At 48.6% G+C, this 20631-nt stretch overlaps 1 protein-coding gene across 7 annotated transcripts in view; it reads left to right on the top strand.

Moving 5' to 3' along the window:
- SMG6 (SMG6 nonsense mediated mRNA decay factor) overlaps positions 1-20631 on the top strand; it is a 243419-nt gene that overhangs the window by 209669 nt on the left and 13119 nt on the right. For 2 of the 7 annotated variants that reach the window (XM_038548499.1, XM_038548500.1), the window contains exons 14-15: positions 10985-11161; positions 15206-15352. In XM_038548499.1, the coding sequence (XP_038404427.1) occupies positions 10985-11161; positions 15206-15352 (324 nt within the window). Of the gene's footprint in view, positions 1-3109; positions 3223-10984; positions 11162-13542; positions 13779-15205; positions 15353-20631 lie in introns of those variants that run through there. The other 5 variants (XR_005364773.1, XR_005364774.1, XM_038548501.1 and 2 more) reach the window with 5 other exon arrangements.

Raw genomic sequence — 20631 nt, 5'->3', positions numbered from 1 at the left:
AGTAGATAAACAATTTTTTTTTAAATATAGCATGGAGAGGCCTCAGTGAAGGATTGTTTAGAAGGGAATAGTGGGGGTACCTGGGTGGCTCAGTCGGTTGAGCACCCAACTCTTGGTTTTGGCTCAGGTCATGATCTCGGGGTCGTGAGATCAAGCCCTGCATCAGGTTCTATGCTTGGTGGGGAGTCTCCCTGAGATTCTCTCCCTCTCCCTCTGCTCCTCCCCCACACTCTTTCTTTCTCTCTCAAATAAATAAACCTTTAAAAAAAGAAAGGGGGACACCTGGGTGGCTCAGTCAGTTAAGCATCTGCCTTCAGCTCAGGTCATGATCCTGGGGTCCTGGGATCAAGCCCCACATCAGGCTCCCTGCTCAGTGGAGAGTCCACTTCTCCCTCTACCCTCCTCCCTGCTTGTGCTCACTCTCTTGCTCTCTCTCAAATAAATAATAAAATTTTAAAGAAAGAAAAAGGAATAGTGGAGGACTTGTAGGTAGTGGTGGGGGGGGATATTATTTAGCCATTTATGTGAAAACAATTTGGGGATTTGTTGGTTAAAAACCTCACAATGTGGGGGCGCCAGGGTGGCTCAGTCAGTTAAGTGTTCAACTCTTGGTCTCAACTCAGGTCTTGGTCTCAGGGTTGTGAGATGGAGCTCCATGTCGGGCTCTGTGCTCAGCAAGGAGTCTGCTTGAGATTCTCCCTCTCTCTTCGTCTCCATCTGCCCTTCCCCCACTTGTGCACACTCTCTCTAATATAAATAAATCTTTTGGGGGGGGGGTTTACAATTGTGTCTTTACTATAAGGTGGTGAACAATAAAACCAGTACAGTTTTGGCCTCAATTCAAAAACTGAGGTATCCAGAATGGAACAAGGAAAAGATATGCCATCTGTTCTCGGCTGCCAGACCACATGTGGGCACTCACTCTAAGAGACACACATTAGTCTTAGTGAAAGTATTAGTGGAAGAAAATAAGCAGGATGTCGAGGAGACATTTGAAGTGAAGGACAGTTAAAGGAAGTGGGACTGTTTAGCCTAGGGAAGGTATAACACACTTGACTTCAAATAATATTAGGCCAGTTAGATAGAAGCAGAATTTGAGCTTTTTTATGTAGAACAGAATTTTATGTGGAACAGAACAGGGAACAGAATTAGAAGCACCAGAGGCAGATTTGGGCTTTAAAGAGATAGACATTTCTACCCATTAGAAAAGTCCAAAACTGGAATGGTTTCCCTAGTAGGAAAGGAACCCCCTTATAGAGTCAAGATAGTAACAGACCTCTCCGACATCATGGCCAAGACTGGAAGGCAAGGGCAGACCGGGTGGCTCAGCGGTTTAGCGCCGCCTTCATCCCAGAGCGTGATCCTGGAGACCCAGGACTGAGTCCCGCATCAGGCTCCCTGCATGGAGCCTGCTTCTCCCTCTGCCTGTGTCTCTTGTGAATAAATAAATAAAATCTTTAAAAAGGGGGGTGGGGATCCCTGGGTGGCGCAGAGGTTTAGCGCCTGCCTTTGGCCCAGGGCGCGATCCTGGAGACCCGGGATCGAATCCCACGTCGGGCTCCCGGTGCATGGAGCATGCTTCTCCCTCTGCCTATGTCTCTGCCTCTCTCTCTCTCTCTCTCTCTCTCTCTGTGTGACTATCATAAATAAATAAAAATTAAAAAAAAAAAAAGACTGGAAGGCAACAGGAAAAACAGAGGAGCCTGTTAAGTAGGTGATAATAAAATTACTAACACGTTTCTTAAGTATTAAGTAATGATGTTGTTTTTTTTTAAGATTTTATTTATTTATTCATGAGAAACAGAGAGGAGAGAGGCAGAGACACAGGCAGAGGGAGAAGCAGGCTCCATGCAGGAAGCCCGACGTGGGACTCGATGCCGGGTCTCCAGGATCACACCCTGGGCTGAAGGCGGCACTAAACCGCTGAGCCACCTGGGCTGCCCAAGTAATGATGGGTTTTTTTTATTATTATTATTATTTTGTAATGATGGTTTTAAAGGCTTCCCCAGGGACTTGAGTTTTTCCCTACCTGAAATATTCAAAAAAGGGTGGGGTCCCTAGGAGATGATACAGAGGAGGTTCTAGCATGGCTCTGAATGACTGGTAACTCTGTGGCATGGAAATAGTAATACACATGCAGAGGGTAGCTGCTGACGTCAGAGAAGGTGAATGAAGTGTAAGGGTGGCCCACAGGTGTTGAAGGGATGCCCATGGACTTGGGAGAGTTAGTGTAGGTTACTTTGAAATCCCTCTCTGAGCTCGAAGTTCTGTGAAGTCAAGGATTGCATCTGCTTTGTTCTGTCTGTCTCATGTGTCCAAGATGTCTAAGCATAGTCCTTATCACATAGTAGAGCCTCAGGAAAAATTTGTGGGCAGTTGGCTGGCATGTTAGATAATACTGCTTAAGAAGAAAGACTTTTTTTTTTAATCAAACTTTTTTTTCTAAAGATTTTATTTATTCACGAGAGACAGAGAGAGAGGCAGAGACACAGGCAGAGGGAGAAGCAGGCTCCAGGCAGGAAGCCCGATGCGAGACTCAATCCCTGGACTCCAAGATCACGCTCTGGGCCAAAGGCAGGCACTCAACCACTGAGCCACCCAGGTGTCCCCTTTTTAATCAGACTTAAAGGAAAGTGAGGGAATGAATTGATTGCATAAAGGCAAAGTCATTGCAGGTTGGGGAAATAACTTGTAAAGTCTCAGAGGTACAAAAGGGAGCAAATGGCATGTGGCGGAGTATCAGACAGGGTTGCCCAAGGCCTGGAGTTGAGGATTACAGAATAATAGCAAGAAGTAAGAGTGGCAAAATAGAACAGGGAGGGATGAGTGGGTAGTAGAGGGCTTGGACAGGTCATGGAAAGCATTAAGGGAGGTTGGGATTTCATCTTGTAGCATGGCTGGGCCTAAGCAAATTAATTCTCCATCCTGACTTCCTGAGGACCCATCAGCCTAAATGGGATAAAGAAACAATGTGCTAGGTCTCTACAGGGAGGTCTTCTTCTCTGTGGGCTGCCTCTTCCTCCTCCTTAAGGGAAGAGAAATGAGGATTCTGCCCTCCTGAGTGCTGTGGGTCATAGGGCCAGGGTGATTTATTTCTTTCTTGATACAGGGCATCTTACATATACCTGATCTGAATGTGACCTTAAGCCCCCTGGAGCCAGCCAAGACTTGGTTTTCTGCTGAATCCTCAGGGTCTGGAAGAGTGCCTAATGCACACAGTAGGTACTTAGTAAATATTTGTCGAATTGACTATCAGCTAAATGTGTTGAATGCTGCAGATGTCTCAGAAAGGGTGCTCTCCCTGACACACATGAAATAAAGCTAGGAAGAAATTTGGTGAAGGAGCCTAAATACAAACCTAAAGAGTGGTCTCCTGATCCTGGCTGTTTAGAAAACAAATAAGAATGTAGCTCAGAGTGACTAGAGCCCAAGATATAGTGCTCCTGGCCCAGAGCTAACTGGCAATGTAGAAACAGACTGCATGTGGATATTTGCAGGCTGAGACAGACATGAGGACTTCCATCCCCAGGGGCTGAGCCTGTAGCCTCCCCTGCTGGTTCAGTAAGTGAGGTCCCCAGCGCCTGTGTTCCAGGTTTCAGACCAGCTGAAGCCAGCCAGACCTGAAAGGCTTGTGTTGGCAGTGCCAGTATCCACTCCTGACTCCTGCCAATGTGGGTGGCTGCTCTCAGAGCACTCTACAGGGGAAGTGGATTGGACTGCAGCCCAAGCTACTGCTGCCTATAGTTTGCTCTCTGCAACGGGCTAATGTCAAGAATGTACCTTGCTCATTCAGCCAGAGCTCAGAGCTCTAGAAGAGAATAGTTTCTTTCTATGACGGAACATTCAAGAAGAGCAAGCTGTACTTTGCACAGGAGAATCCAGACTCCTGTCTGCCTTGTTCAGAATTCCAAGCTCAGAAAATTCAGGTGGGTAGAAAATGCCACATTGGGGATTTCCTCATCATTTCCTTTGTATTGAGAAACCTGGACCAACGATCCAGCTGGGTCCTATTTCAGAAGGATATCATTAACAAAGACAGAGCCACCACACAACCCCAGAAGGAAGAGACCAGATGGGCAAGGCAATCATGATACTCAGTACAGGACTTTACTTCTGTTGTGTGCATTAGTGGCATGCTTGTGCTAAAGTCCAGGCCCTTGGGGCCTGTAGAGTCCCATAGAATATTTGTCCATGGTTAGGTCTAGGAATCTTTTTGGAGAATAGGAAGAGGCACAAGAGAGAGATTGGGCCTTGCCTCCAGCAGGTGACTTACCCAGCAGCCTAGATCCAGCACCTTGGTTCTGAATATGATATTTCAGCCAAGTGAGCATTCCAGGGTACCAGCCCCATGCTTCCTTCCTTACCTCTGAATCTGGCTTCCACACATCTCTGAGTAAAGTGATGTAGCAAGGAAGAAAAAGAAAATAGCCATTCATTTATCATTGGCTCAGGCACCTTGCTAAATATTTGACATGCATTATCACTTCCAGACTATACAACAACTTGAGCAAACAGAGGCTCAGAGATGCTAAGTAACCTAAGGACACACAGCCAGCAGTTGTAGTTAAGACATGAACTTGGGGGATCCCTGGGTGGCGCAATGGTTTAGCCTTTGGCCCAGGGCGCGATCTTGGAGACCCAGGATTGAATCCCACGTCGCCCTCCCGGTGCATGGAGCCTGCTTCTCCCTCTGCCTATGTCTCTGCCTCTCTCTCTCTCTCTCTCTCTCTCTCTATCATAAATAAATAAAAATTTAAAAAAATAAAAAAATAAAACTTAAAAAAAAAAAGACATGAACTTGGGGTGCCTGGGTGGCACAGTCAGGTTAAGCATCCAACTCTTGGTTTCTGCTCAGGTTGTTGTCTCAGGGTTGTGAGATTCAGCCCTGTGTTGAGCTTGGCACTCAGTGCAGAATCTGCTTGATATTCTTTCTCTCTCTTCCTTCCCCTCCCACTTGTGTGCACATGAGCGCTCTCTCTCTCTCTCTCTCTCTCTCTCTCTCTCTCCCTCTCAGTCTCTCCCTTTCTAGCTCAAAAACATAAGTAAATCTTTAAAAATAAATACATAAAAATAAATAAAAGTGTAAAATTGTTAATATTTTTTTTTAAAAGATTTGAACTCAAGAGGTGCCTGGGCAGCTCAGTCAGTTAAGCATTTGACTCTTCTCACCTACCTATCTTCTAGTTCTCACCCACCATTCACTATGAGACTTAAGGGCAGTGCAGGGATGCAAGTGCATGCAACACACACAGAGTAAGTGTGGGTGAGGTGAGCAGGCTGCCATACCACTCTGAATAGGTATCTGTGCACTGTCAGTTGATGGATAATGACCCCCATTGCCTCCACTAGGAAAAAACAGCCTACAGCCACGTAGGTTAGGATGATCTATGACATTAGCATCTCATCTTGTGATTCACTGATCTCTCAACTAACACAGACTAACTGTAGGACTAAGGAGTGCTGGGTCTGGACATTGAGATCAAAAATGACTAAGGGAGAGAACTATGTTTAGCTGCCTTGCATAGATATGGGGCCCTGCTGCAGCAGGGATAGGGAAAGAGTGAAATGCCAATTGATCCTTTGGATGGTACTCTAATAACTCTCAGGGGTTATTAGGTTATGCATCCAGCACAAGGACCCATGCCTGTTCTCACTCTGCCTTTATCATTCAGCACCTGCACAGGGTCTTCCTTTCTTTCCCCTCTGACCCATGACCCCCTCTCACAATTCAATACCAATTTCTTCTGATTCAGATAGGTTGCAAGTGTCTGTCTTGTAAGCTACTTCTGTGTCTCCAGAGTACTTGTACATCCTTATGGCTATCTTCCCTCCTGCCTCTGGAGTCTGCTCCCTGCCTTGAAGCCCCTCCCGCTAAGAATGTGAATAAACCACTTCCTCTGTTCTCCCAGCTCCAGAGGATTCCCTGTGTGTGAACTTTCATTGGCAGACCTCTTATCCTGACCCACCCTTGGCCACTACAGAATTGTCATTCCCACCCTACAGGCTCCTGTGAGGGTGAGTTGTGAATAACTAGAGGTTCCCAGTTTGTGAAAACACTTTAGTCTGACTTTAGCTTCTTGTAGCTAATCTTGTAGGCTTGGCTTATTAAAGATGATGATTAACCCATTGCTAATTGACCTCAGAAGCCAGCCAAGCAGCCTCTATTCACCAGCCTTGGTGGTGGATTTGTAGGCTATTTTAAGCTTTCTTAATAATCTGAGCAAGACTTCACTTTCCTGTCTGCATCTTATTTGCTCTAAGGACATTCTGTAAAATTAACAAGCTATAAAGTTTGATTGAAGGTTTCAACAAATGTGAGAATAATTGGCTCCATTTAGAGAAACAAGAAAAACAACCTGTAAACTTAAGTTTGTAGAGGAAAACCCATGTTATTTTTTCTCTTTAACCAGAGGAGCAGTAGCAAGCAGGGCTTTTTAAGACCAGGAAAAATAGAACTGGCTGATTGTATAGGTTTAAATTCTGATTCCCCCAAACCAAAAGTTCAAAAAAAAGAAATTTTGTAAAATATAACCAGCTGCTGTTGTGCTCCTATGCCTTCCAAGTGGCCTGTTTGGAGATAACAGGAACCCAGTCAAGATGACATGAGCCCTTCATTCCCTAGAGCTTGCATCCAGAGACCTGGTTCAGCTCTCTGACACCTCCTCCTATTCCTTGGCTACATGGGTGCAGGGAAGGGAGGAGTGTTCTCCCTTCCCCATGGCAGCTCTAAGGTATTAAGTCTTGCAACTCAGGGTTCATCAGTCTGTGGTACCTGGTGCTCAGTTCCTTTTCTCTCTCTCCCTCGCCCTCCCCCATCTTCCATAAGACAGCTTAGATCTCTTTTTCTGTTCCTTCCAGGGCACCTCTGCCCAGGCTGGGCTTGTCTCCTCCTGAGTGGCTATAGAGAGTTTCCAGAGAACTCCATTCCTTGTTTATCAACCACCCCACCTAAAGTACCCCAGACCAGGGGCTCAGTCTGCCTTCCCTCTTTTCTCTTGACCCTTAGAGGTTTTTTCCTGCTTTCCACAAGACCTAACCTTCCATGTAGCTCCAGACTCCACTTACCCTATGCATGCTCACATTGTAATCTCTAAGGAACTGAGCTTCGGACAGGCCAGGCTCCTGTATCGCCTTGCCACATCTCACTTTCAGTTTTCCTTTCTGCTTGGTTCTTTGCGTGTGGACCTGATCCAGTGATAACTGGAGCCCTGAAACTAGAGGTTTCAGTTCCCACTAGTGGGGCTTACTGCCTCAGATAGTCTTCAGGGGAAGGGAAAGGGGCTTTCTTAAGGTGCCTTTCTTTTAGCTCTTCCCTGACATAAAGTCCCAGTTTTCTTCTCAAAGCTGACTGGAGTGATTTGTGTGAGACATTTTGTCCATCAACTTTGTGGAGTTCCTGGTAATCTCTCCTACACAACGCCTCCCTCCAGAAAGGTGCTGGATCCTGAGTTCCCCCAGGGAATCCCTGGCCAGCAGCCCTTATACCTGCCTCTAGCTATAGGCCAGGCCAGCCCAGCCTGTTAATGGTCCAGGAAGGAGGCCTCCTCTTCTAGAAAATCTAGAGTTTGCCCAGAGTTACAGTGTACAAATAACTTACGTTCTGTGTTTTTCATTGATATAGAATGGAAAAATGTACTCATGAACAGAGTATTGTGGAGATTATGTCATAGACTTTAGCTGGACTCCTTCCTCTCCAAGCAGGGAACCCAGCTTTAACCCCTGGCCTACCAGGAAGTCTTCCTTGACCAGCCAAAGATCATCTTGGAGTTGGCTCTTTGTGGGTGCATCGAAGGGCTTCTTCCATCATGATGTGTCCCTTATTAACCATATTTAAACTTTTCCCTGACTCAAGTGCTGGAGGCTTTGTCTGGGAGAGTATTTCCATAAGCCACTTGTACACTACACGAGCAAGAAAACAGTGGTCCTCACCCTGCTGAGCTCATTCCTCGCACCTTAGAACAGAATGCTTTAGCAGATAGGCCAGCGGGGGCAGCCCAGGTGGCTGAGCGGTTTAGCGCCGCCTTCAGCCCAGGGCATGATCCTGGAGACCTGGGGTCGAGTCCCACATCGGGCCCCCTGCAAAGAGCCTGCTTCTCCCTCTGCCTGTGTCCCTGACTCTCTCTCTGTGTCTCTCATGAATAAATAAATAAAATCTTTAAAAAAAAAAAAAAAAAAAAAGGCCAGCAGGCTGGAGACAGAGTTTTCTCTCTGCCCCTGGACAAGCCCTAGACTTTGTGCCTCAGTTCCCCTATCTACTAAATAACTAGAAGCCCATTTCTCATGCACAGTGTTCTTGGAAAACTGAGGAGACTGCACAGCCTTAGCTGTCTTGCCTGCAAGTTGGATTGCAGGGTAGAGAGTTCACAATTCCAAAAGGCTGGGTGGCTCTTATCTCTGCAAATGCGTGGGATTCTTTCCAGACCTCTTAGCAGCAGCTCAGAGACCCCACTGGATCAAAGCCCTTTTCAGAATCAGCCAGGAGTGCCCTTGCCCTAGGAAAGAGACTAATGGCCATAGCAGACAAAATCCCCAAGGAAACTGGGTTCCTTCTAAACATTCCAGTGACAATCAAAGGTGGGGGGCACTCTTTTTTGCTTTTGTGTTCATGTGAATGACAATCCCCACTGATCCCCTAAGGATGTGCTGCAGGCAGGCTCAGGATGTCTGCATCCCTGGGTCCCACTGTGCCCTGGAAATCCCCATCTCCAAGAGTTCCACGTCCACACATGTGCCCTTTCTCCCTCTTGGCCAGGAATCACACTCTTCCTGAGCCTTTGAGCAAGCCACCCAGCCCATGCTAAAACAGCAGGAACTCTTCTCACTGCCTGTCAGTGGGCACACACAACCATGGACACACATTCCTCTTCTGGGCAAATTTCTGCTGCATACTCAGCAGGAGTGCCAGCATACTTCTCACCATCCAGGTGATGCCACGGACCATGGCAAGCTTCTTCTCTGTCTTCTTCTCACCCCTCCACCCCCACCTCCTCTCCATTCAGTGGTAACAGCCTCACACTGAAAAGGAAAGTCCTGGACCCATTACATAATTCTCCATAGTGCAAGCAGTAGCTGGGGCATAAGGTCAGAGGTCATAGTGGGGTCAGATGGCTGACACACACTGTAACGACAAGGTGGTTAAAATTAGACCACAGAGAGGAAACTGGCAGTCTTGTGGAAATGCAGAAGTTTCCTCTGCAAGTGAGAGGCTGGGGATGCAGGGAGGCCACTGTGCGTGCTGCCTGCCAGGCCATTACTCATTGCAGCTCTCTTCTTTAATGTGTTTTAGGCCCTGCTTCTGTATTTCCAGCCTTCCTCATGACATGTTTGAATACACGCAGTGGGACCTATGATTACCTGCCCTGGCCCAAGTCCAGCACTGGGCACCCCAAATTCAAGATGGCTGTCCTCTCCTAAGCCTTCTCTGGGTAGCTGAGCACCTGTTAGGTCAGCTTCTCAGGTGGAGGTGGTCGAGGTACTTAGCCTGAAATTCAAGCCTATAATGTTCCCAGGGTCATTGGTGAGGGTGAGCAACGGCCACTCTCAGGCAGGGAGAAGAGGAGGTTTGGCACAGAGAGGCAACAGAGGATAGAATCACAGTTCACTAGTATGTGCTGTATTTGCCCTGGCCAGCCAGATGGCACAGTACTCCTCACTTCCACAGTGTCCTAGAAGACTTGGATCATGCCTGCCTCATTCTCCTGTGGTACCCAGCCAAGCTTCTCTGTGCCTATCTGTCCTTACTGTGAGCCTCCTGGGTGCCCCGCTTGTCCTTAGCACCCCTCAATAGGAAAGCATGAAGAATACAAAATGTGTCCTTTGCTACCAGTGGGGTTATTGTCCAGGTGAGGGACATAATGCACCTGTGAAACAATGAGCAAACAATCAAAGCTGGTCTCCAAGTTAGGACTTTACTATGTGATATAGACATAGAAGTCTCTTTCACGTTCTGGAACACGGGACACTCAGCAGGGGCTAGAGTCAGTGCTGATGAAGGGGTGATGGTCTTCACCAGTTTCCAAGCTCCAGATCAAGCAGGGCTCCTCCTCTCCCTTGGAGAAAAGGACCCCAGAGGCCAGAGATGAAGAGCAGATCATGAGAGGGTGCCAGCAATGCAGATGGTTTTGCAAGTGAGGACACACCTGTGTGGTCTAGCAGGCAAAGGACCCCAGACAGAGTGACTATGGAAACTTCATCTGAGACACTTACAGATTTGACGATTGTTCAAGATATTGAATTTCATTTCAGCTAAATCAGCCCCAGCTTCTCTGACAGCACTGGTTTATGTGCTGATGTGGCCACATGGGAGCAGGATGGAGTGAACTCCTGAAGGAGCAGAGCTTTGGTGAAACACCCCTTACCTGTTTTGCCTGTCTCCCTTCTCCTGACAACAATTTCCTGCCTGACCCCAATCTCTTGAGTATGAGAAGCTCTTAGGTGGGGCAGGAACCTGTCAGGGGAAGCCCAAAGTGATCTAGCTGAAATGAAACAGCCAAGAAAGCCCTCATCCTTCATTCTGCACTCAGGCTAGAAGTGTTCCTCTTGGGAACCTAGAGAGAGGGGAGCTGGGAGGAGAATGGGAGGCAGTGAAGGTACCAGGAAGCTGTGTTCTGCACTCCATCCTTCTGTCAATTAAATATGAAACTTAGACAAATTTAATTTATTCCTTTTTTATATCAGGAATTCAGAAGAAAGGCAAAAGCCCCAGAGGGTACCTGTCATTGGTCATGGGGCTGTCTGCTCCTCCGGGGATGACCTAAAGAGAGACAGTGACTTTATTCCTCTAGAGGATCTTGGCCCTTTCATCTCCACCCCCAGCCCTCCTTCACGATTTCATACACACTTGAAGTCCCACTTGTTCACCCTGCAGCCTTATCCAGTAACTTTGACACACTTCTCATGTGCCCCTCTGCCAGCAAACAACTCCTGTCATCTTCATCTACCCTTTCAGAAATGCTGTTTCTCTTCTCTCCCTCTTGCCCTGTAGGTTATTGCAGCCGACTGCAAAAGGGTCACAGTGCTGAAGTATTTTCTGGAAGCCCTTTGTGGACAAGAAGAGCCTCTCCTGGCATTCAAGGGTGGAAAATATGTGTCAGTGGCACCCGTCCCAGACACCATGGGAAAGGAAATGGGAAGCCAAGAGGGAAAACAACTGGAAGATGAGGTACTGTGCGGGGAGAGCCCGCTGTGGCAGAGGGAGGGCTCCCCTCCCCACCCCCAATCCTGCTCTGCCCATTTCTTCTGCTCCTACCCGGTTATTTATAACCACTCAGAGCAATATGGATGTGGACGTGACCAGACAACTTCTCAAGAGTGCACTCTGCTGGTGCCCCTTCCTGCCAGTCCCACCCCAGTGTCTCCATCTCACTCTGCTACGAGTTCCAGATGCTTCTTTTTAATGTTGCATTGGAGGAGAAGGGAGGGAAAGAAAGAGTTTAATAATGTGCAGCTCGGGAGGCTTAGGAAAGGGGGGGGAGCGGGTGGTGTTAGGGTTCAGGCTGAGGATCAAGTTTATAGATGTGTGGAGCTCAGTGCAGCACAGGCCTGAACTCCAGCCTCCAGCACACGTACAGGAAGAGCTGACATTGCTGGCCCCGTGTGGAAAATCACCCCCTCCCCTGGCCTACTCTCCCTCCCTCCCTTGCTCCCTCCCTCCCTCCTGCACATCCTGATGTGATTAAGGAATTCTCCTCTTGTTTGTTTGCCCTTGGTTGTTCCTGTAGCCCTTGCTTCACTCCAGACCATGTGTATATGTGTGTGTGCACACGCATGCGCACGAACCTGTGTACCCATCCTGGCTAAACCCCACCTACAGTTGCCCTCCTATGCGTGTATGTGTGCAGATATGTATATTTTGAGGGTGATTGTTGTCATGGGCCTGTATGTGCTAGGTTTGTGTGTCAGTTGAAGTTGAACTCTGCTGCCAGCTTCCCTGCTGGCTCTGGGTTCTTGAGTAAGTGTGAGTGTGTGACAGTGTTGGCACATGTGTACATTTGATAGTATTGCCAGCTGCACTGCTGTATGTCTGGGTAAGCCTGTCTGGGATTGCATGCACACACACAGACCACTTTTGCCTGGAAGTTGACTCTCCTTTTTTACCCCACAGTGTTAAAGACAGAGGAGTCTTAGGTGGGAAGGAACGTGGGGCTTCAAGAAGGGACGGAAGTGATTCCAGCCAGAGGCCAGGTCAGCCGTAGGCCAACACAGTCATTTGGCCCACAGCGGTCTCGAGCGCCTGGTGGAGCAGGGTGGGGTGCAGGGATGAAATCAGCAACAGGCTGGGGAAGCCAGATGTCAGCTGGGAGCTGGCGTTTGTGATCTGAAGCAGTGATAGAGTGGCCACCTTTGGTTCAGAGTCTTCCGAGCAGCAGAGTCTTGGACTGGCTTCATTAGAATAACTGGAGAACCCCACCCCACCCCTGATGACACAGGGCTCAGCTTCCAGGACAGAGGTGGTTCCAGGGATAAAGCTGAGCCCATGATTCCAGACTCGGATGAAACCTGGGCAGGGAATAATGGGAAAGAATGAGCTGTCATTATGGGAGGGGACAGCAGGCTTGCTAAAGCCATCGGGGTGTCCAGGCTTCGAGCAGGACAGCTGTGTCACCCCAGCTCTGGGCACGGTGCAGGGAAGCATGGGTGGGCAGCACCTCAGCCAGCTCTCTCACCCACACTGCAAGGCTGAGGCAGACAGTGGAAAGTAAGCAAGGCCAGCTCTCCAGGATTGCTAGGAGAGATGTCCTCTGGCCAGTGAAGCCTGTAGTACCAAATCCAGTTAGGCTGGTGAGGCCCCCAGAGAAGGGCACAGTGTAGAAGCCAAGGAGGGTCTCCACCACTCTGACAAGGAGCAGACTAGATCTTTGGGCCCAAAGTTTGGCTGTGCCACACTCTTTCTCCTAAGGCTTATTGACCAGACAGAGGTTGTGACCCACGCCATGCTGCCCACTTCTTCCTTTTCCCACGAGCCTCCTGGGTTCCTTTATGTTAGTGGCCCCTGGGAAACCCTGCTTACCCTAGTCTGTGTAATTTCATAACCCCACACTTCCTCGTTTGCTGTGAGAGTTGAGTGAACCTCAGACAAGCCTCACTGACCCCCTTTTGACCTCAGTCAAGCTCACTCCAATCCCCACGATAACCCTGTGTATCCCTGATGAGAGCAGGCAGAGGCAGTGTTGCCCCATAGGCTGGCCCACCATCCTGTCCCACTCACTCTGGTCCAGGTTAACCCCACGAGCAAGGAAGTAAGTGTGCAAAGAGTCTTCTGCCTTCTCATATGCTGGGCCTCCTGGAAATGAATCCTGTGACACTATAGCCTGTGGGTTGTAAGATGTATGGTCACTGTAGATAGCATCCCAGACCCCTGAGACTTCTTGGATGGTGGCAGTTCTAGCCTCATCCTGAGACCCCCTAAACCAAAAGACTGAGTCACTGAAGCTAGTTGGGGGAGGAAGATTCTTTGTTTCTTCAGATGTCATTCTTCATGAGCCAAAGAGAGTCCTATTCCTTAGGGATACTACCAAAACACCTGTCTTCCTACCCCTCTAGATTCTGCTCCCAAGACAAAGCATCACCTACCCACCCACACACTTTACCAATGACTTTCAGCCAAGAAAATCCATCAGAATATCATCTTGAGATGGACAGTTAGAGGAGAGAGCAGACTGTATGGAACACATCCCAGGTGGGCCTGCTGGAAGCCTGGCAAAGCTGAGGCACTCAGGGCTGGTTTGGCCTTACTGTCTAGATTCAAGAGCCCAGCCCTGTGCTCTTGCCTACTCTTGGTAAGATTACACACTTTGGAGTCAGACTCATGGGGATTTGAATCCCTCCTCTGCCACTTACTAGCTGTTAACCTTGAGCAGATTGTTTACCTTTCTAAACCTCAGTGTGTTCATTTATTAAAGTAGGGATAGATAGATAGATGGATGGATAGATAATAAATAAATAAATAAATAAATAAATAAATAAATAAATAAATAAATAAATAAGGGATAATAGTAGCATCTATTTCAAAGACCATCATGAGGGACACCTGGGCGGCTCAGCAGTTGAGCGTCTGCCTTCAGCTTAGGGCATGATCCCAGCAGATCCCTGTATGGAACCTGCTTCTCCCTCTGCTTGTGTCTGTGTGTGTGTCTTGTGAATAAATAAAATATTTTTTTAAAAAGACCATCATGAGTATTAAATGAGTTGATACATGAAAAAACAGCCCAGTTAGGTGGCCAATAGTAAGCATTCAGTAAATGTACTTGTTATTGTCATAATCACTGTCATTATCATCATCCAGGTAGAAACACAGGAATCTTCTACTAATGACTCCATTACCCATGCTAATCCTATCCCTCAGAGGACATGCTCTTGGGCAGCTGCATGTTCTCTGCTGACCAAGGTCAGAAGTGAGAGAGTGAAGAACAGAGCCTGGGACCACCCGGAGAGTGGGGGCTTCTTAAAGCTGAGGCTGCAAGCAGGGAGGGCCATCCCTGGGGAAGGCTCCACCAGCCTGGCAGGAGGCTCCTGAAGCTAGCAAGCCATCTCCTAGCCTGCCCAGACCCAGGAGGGCAGCTGAGCAAGGTCATGTCATGTGAATTCCTGTAATGGGGCTCAGCAGCCCTCACAGTCAGGCTGTGGTTTAAAAAAAAAAAAAAAAAATCAGGAAAAAAAGAAATCAAGAAATCAGGACAAGGTCTGCTGAACTACAGCATCTGCTCCCTAAAGCCATCTGGGGGAGCAGGGGAGCTTCCATGCCTAACTCCCAGCTCATGGCCAGAATGGATGCCTATCAGATCATTAGCAGAAATTAGACTTAAATTGAGTGGTTTAACCTTCTTTGTTGTTTTCCCCTTTGATGATTTTAAAATGGAAATAGGTTCAAAGCTTTACTTAGTGAGTGCAGAGGAGAATGGAAAGCTGTGTGTTTAAGCATGGAAGTATATTTGTGTGTGAGTGACTTCTCATAGGACCTGTGAGCCTCCAGAAGGAAAGAGCCTGGAGTGCAAAAGGGAGCAGTTGGGAGGCGGGGGGGGGGAGGTGGCAGCTTCTCTCTATTCCCTCTCTGCTTCAGTTAAGGGAAGCACACACCTTAAGGCCCTTTGCAAGAAAGATCCAAGTAAGCATGGAATTGGGAGTGCTGGACGGACAGAAGGGTGGGTATGGTAAGGGCCATGGGCTCACATCTTCTCTCTCCCCTGACCTACTCCATCATCCAAAGGAGGAGGACGTGGTGATTGAAGACTTTGAGGAAGATTCAGAGGCCGAAGGCAGCGGGGGTGAGGATGACATCAGGGAACTTCGGGCCAAGAAGCTGGCTCTGGCAAGGAAGATAGCTGAGCAACAGCGTCGCCAAGAAAAGATCCAGGTGGGGCTTGTCTGGAGAGGGTGGTTCCCATCAGGGTGGTGACTGTACAGGGTATGAGGAGGGTGTGAGTTGAGAGTAGGCATGAACAGGACCCTCTCAGAAAGAGACTGTCTGGCAGTGTCCTTACTGATTCCACCCATTTTCTTCCTCCATTACCAAATTCTGATAGCACATATGGTGCCTGGAGTCTCCCTCCTTGTGGACTCTGAAGGCAAAAGCAGGTTCTTCTCAAAGAATCTGATGAAAGCTTCTTCCCCAGTCATGATCTGTGAATATATACCCACATATAACACACTCATCCACACAATCTCAGGAGATTCAGAGTTCCCCCTAAACCTTATCGATACTCCTAGAGAGGTCATAGGTACTCTGTAGAGGACACCTCTTACCAGGGAAGAGAAAGTCATAGCCACAGTCTGATTATCTGGGCTCCAAATGTAATGGCCAAGCCCCTCTGAGCAGGACACTCTGGACCCTCCCAGAGAGAAACTACTTCTCCATACAAGATTCTTCCACCCATCAGCTCTCTGGTCCCCTGCCTCCACTTGCAGCAGGTTTTTCTTTATGGCTCTCCCAGATCTGTCCTTTGTACTATAAACTCACTTCCTCTTATCTAGGCCTCAAGGCAGACAGGGAAGAGCCAGTCATGCTCCTCCCTTTAAAGACTATAAGCATGGCGAAGCATCAGGACTCTTTAGGAATGTCTTATTTTTAATCCTCTCTTTAGCCACCCCTTGCTTTTGGCTCAGAGCTTAGCACATTGTGGTCAGGCAGACCTGATCACATTCTGGACTCCACCATTTACTGGGTTTGTGACTTTGGGCACATTGTTTAACTTCTCAGAGCCTTTTTCTCCATCTGTAAAGTGAAAGTGGTAATAGTGCCTACCTCCTAGAATTACTGTGCAGCCTACAGGAGCCAGTGCATTGTGCAGCACTTAACACAATGAGTAGCACACAGTGTGTACTCCATAAATGGTCACTGTGGTCTCATACTTGTCAGAACACCAATCAGAACTCTGCCCTGGGAAGAGGAATGGATACCAGCAGGGATCCATTGTTTTTGAGACATTTATGCCCTCTTGCCAATTGGTGTCAAGTGTGTGATACCTCTGCCAGGTCATTGTTATGGTATGACTGCCCTTATGGGGTCTGTATGGAACTCTCTGTTGTGACCTACAAAGCAACTTCATCCTCAAGCTGTCTTTCTTCCCATCCTGTGGTTCTTTTCTTCCTCACCATCAATCTTCCCAAAAGTTCTACCTGTACTCACCACCTCCACGTCTTGACCCTCAACCCAGCAGTTATAGAAATTGTTGTTTCGGAAGTCAGCAAGTCCCTGTCTTTATCAGGTCTCAGTCCCCATCACAATTGGCATCTCTGCAGTGATGGGCCCTCTCATCCATAGCTTAGCATAAGTGAGCCCTCGTCTTCTCCTCTCTGTTGGCCACACCACCCTTTTAGGCTTCCTCACCACCATTCTCCTCTTGGTCCCCTCCTTCCTTTTTTATTACTTCTTAGTCTCAGCTGCAGAGTTGGCACTCAGCAAATATTTGTTCGGTGACTTAATAGACAGTAGCAACTAGAGAATCCTCTTAAAATTCCTCACTGGCTTTTAACCCCTTATGTCTCATTTCTTATCAAACCCTATGTGTTCACTTACTCCCTTCTCTCTTGTCTTCCCATTGCCACAACTGCTATTTTGGTCCACGTGCTGACTTGGATCATAGCAGTCAAGGCTCATGCATTGCACAACTCCAGGGGGTGCTGTTCACTTGGTAGTCTGAATGGCAGCTCCTAGAGTCGTGTGGTACTGAGCCCCTGTCCACCTCAGCACTTTCAGTGCACCTTGTGTGCTTTTATCATTCTCTTCCCAGAAAAGCCACTCCCCTGCTCAGAAATCATCAGGGCCTTTGCTTTGCTAATAAAGTCTGAATCCTGATTATGGCATTAAAGGTTTTCTCATCTGTTCCCAGTCTTTCTCCAGCCTCTTCTCCTATCCCCCATGAGTTTTTACTAGCTGTATAACATCGGGAAAATAATTTCACTCCTCTGAAACTGTTTCCTCATTTGTAATATGAAAGTAATAACAACACCTACCTCAAAAAGTTATGTGTAAAGTATCTGTCTGGACACTAAGGCCCTTCTCCCTGGACAACACTGACCGTCCTCTCCTCTCACTGTCCCCTGACATACTCTACCCTTACCCACGCTCCAGTCTCTGTTCATGCTGTTCCCTCAGAAGGATACCCTTTTTCTGCTCCACATTTCCTGTTACCTGTTGAAACTCTATTTTTCTTTCAATCCTCAGATGAAACTTCATCTCCCCAGTGAAGCCTTCCCTGATACCCCTCAGGAGGAATTCATCTCTCTTTGCTCAGTGTTCCTGTGGCACTGATTTATACTTCATTTGTGATATTTATATCATGTCTCATATTACAGTTATTTCTGGACTTGTTCCCCGCCCCCCGCCAACCCCCTCTCCCCCAGTACTCTGAACTCCTTAGAAGCAAGTACTGTGTCTTCAGCTCAGTTTAATAAGTGATGATGAGCATCTGTGAGGCTGCTGGTCAGGGGACACAGGAGTGAACCAAAGAAGTTCCACCCCAGAATGTACAGAGTGTACAGTGAATGGAGAAGCCAGTGATTTGAGGCGAGTGTACATTGTTGCCAAAGAGAAATACAGGATGCTGTGGGAGCACATGCCATGGGGGCATGACCTGTCGAGAGCACCATTCTCACCTTAGCCTATCGGGCAACATGCAGTACCTTGCAAACAGGAGGTCTTATATGAGACTTGATGTCTGGTGCCTGTGGCTGCCCCTGCTTGAGACACATGTTGTCCCTGTCACCTCCTTCAAAACAGGCTGCTCAGGCCTGTGCACCAAAGGCCTGCTGGGGCTTGAGTTTGCTGTGGGCCCTTTAAGAACCGGCCCCACATGTACCACTGCTGGCAGCCCTGCCTCCTGTCAGCCTTCTTCCTCCAGCCTCACAGCCACAGGAGGATTTCTCAGCAGAGGAAAAATTCCCCCCTTCCTCCCACCCCCCCTCCCTTTTAATGCCCGGGGCCCTTCACTTCCATAATTCTTCATTTTCCAGCCTTGAACGTAAGCCAGACACATCTGTCTGGCCATATGCGTGAACCCTGGAGTCTGTGCCGAGGTGGCTGTAAAACAGGGCCGGTGAAGGCCCTTCTGGGAGAGCACACACATGTGTGTGCCCTCAGGCCATTGGCTCTCTGCCCAGAACCACGGGGCTGCAGCACTCCAAACCCATGTTAACCTTTTCTTATTTTTCCTCTTTTTGTTTAATTTAAGGGGGGAAAATCCCAAGGAAAAGGTATAAATTGTCCTGGGAGTCAGGGAGAGGCTCCGAGCTGGAGAGGCCATTATTGTTGGCAGGTACCTGGGTCACACTAATACAATAAGGAAGAGAGGAGCATCGGGTGAATTAAGATCGGAGAGATGGGCTGTAAATTACACTGCTCTGAACTCCATCAGTCTCCAGGGGTGTTAACCGAGAGGTGTAAGGCAAGTCCCCAGCTCCCGGCGCCTTTTACAGATGCAGCAAAACAGGAACCACACATGTTTGGGGAAGGGGATATGAAGATAGAGTTGAAAAAAATCCTCCTGGCCCCCATGATGACTATAAAGTCCAACTGGGATCTGGGGCTCCAGCCACACCCCCACTTCCCTTCTCCCACCTAGACCCCTGGGCCCGAGCTCATCTGTGGGCTGGGGTAGGCGAGACCTGGCCTCCCTCCACAGCCTGTCCCTCCCTGCTTCCGGCGTTGCACAGAGGCTGGTGAGTGGGGCCAAGTGGAGGTCAGAATAGGGGTGTGGGCAGCTCTCAGGGCCTGTGCAGCTGGAGCCATGGCACCTAGGCAAGTCCTTGAATATTGGGGGGCCAGGTCCACCCACCTGGGGCTTTGAGACCGCTGAGTCTCTGGCTCAGCCCAGGCTTTGCCTGTTGCCAGAGACACCTCTTCATATTAGGTTGGTTCTGCCCACCTCGATGCTTTCTGACTGAGTCCTTTTCCTTCCCGTTGCCATTCTTGGGGGCTGCCCAGAGACCAGAGCGCAGGGTACATGCTTTGTCTGGGAAATTGGTCAGAGGTGTTTCAGTCCCCATTAGGCCCCTAGGGCAAAGCAGTCACTGAAAACCCGCCTCTAGGCATGAGGCGTGGCTTCTTGGCACCTCATCCTGGCCTTGTGAATCCCCCGCCTCCTCTCTGCCTCCACGAGGCTTTGCTGTGATTTGTGCTGCTGTCGGGCGGGGTCGGGTTTCCTGAGCAGTTGCAAACATCCCACCTGAAACATAACAGACTCTTCCTCTGGCCACAGCTATTGTTTCCCTCAGCATTATGGCCACAGTCTTGCTCTGTAGCCAGCAATGACATGTGTTCTGAAAATAGCTTGGCTCCCCTGTCCCCTTCCCGCCCACCCACCCTCCTGAAGATGCAGTCACTCCTTTGTGGTGGCCCCAGGAGTTTCACTCTAAATATAGCTGCAGCCCATTCACACTGCCACCCAGCTGGGGGAGGGTGGTGCTGTGGAACAATGGGGCACACACAGAGCCCCCCACACCTGTATGGAAGCTAGCGGAAGGCCGACACTCAACCGTGGCTCCTAGCTGTCGGAGGCAGGGTGGGAGCCAGTGTACTACCAGGCCAGGGGCACGTTCACGCTGGGGCAGGAAAGCACATCAGCCTGCAGAGCTGGGCAGCCGCCCACCCTGCTCCAGCCATTCGAGAGCCCAATCTAGCTTCTCTGCAGACTCCAGCATCCACAACGTCCTGTCTGCCTACAGAATGGTCAGGCTTTTGGCTGGAACACACCCATTGACCAGTGCTGCTTAGAGCAAGCTCAGGGGTCATGCCAGCCCTGCCACTCCCTCTCCATCAGGAAAGGGCACAGGTCTTTGGCATTCTCACAATGAGAGCTAGTGGGTAAAATTCAATCAGAGTACCTTTAAAATGCCTTCCAACTGTGACATTCTGTGATTGAGCTTACTGAGCTCTTATAATATATCAAAACCTATGCTAGATATTGTTAGAGAAGCCATTCTCCTTGAGCTCCTCACAGTCTAATTTGAGAATACAATCATTCCTCACAATGATAAGAACTAACAAGCAAATCATCCTACTCTTAACTTTTAAAAAGAGAACAAGTGTTCAGTAAGTTCTGTGGTACTGACTTTGAACAACCAGAGGAGGGATCCTAAGCAGGAACTTTACCATGAGCTCCCACCCTACTAAATCAGTGACGTGACATTCCAAAG

Source organism: Canis lupus, chromosome 9, assembly GCF_011100685.1.
Source record: "Canis lupus familiaris isolate Mischka breed German Shepherd chromosome 9, alternate assembly UU_Cfam_GSD_1.0, whole genome shotgun sequence".
Taxonomy (NCBI): domain Eukaryota; kingdom Metazoa; phylum Chordata; class Mammalia; order Carnivora; family Canidae; genus Canis; species Canis lupus.
Note: the sequence above shows the minus strand (reverse complement) of the source record. Positions and strands in the feature narration are given on the sequence as shown.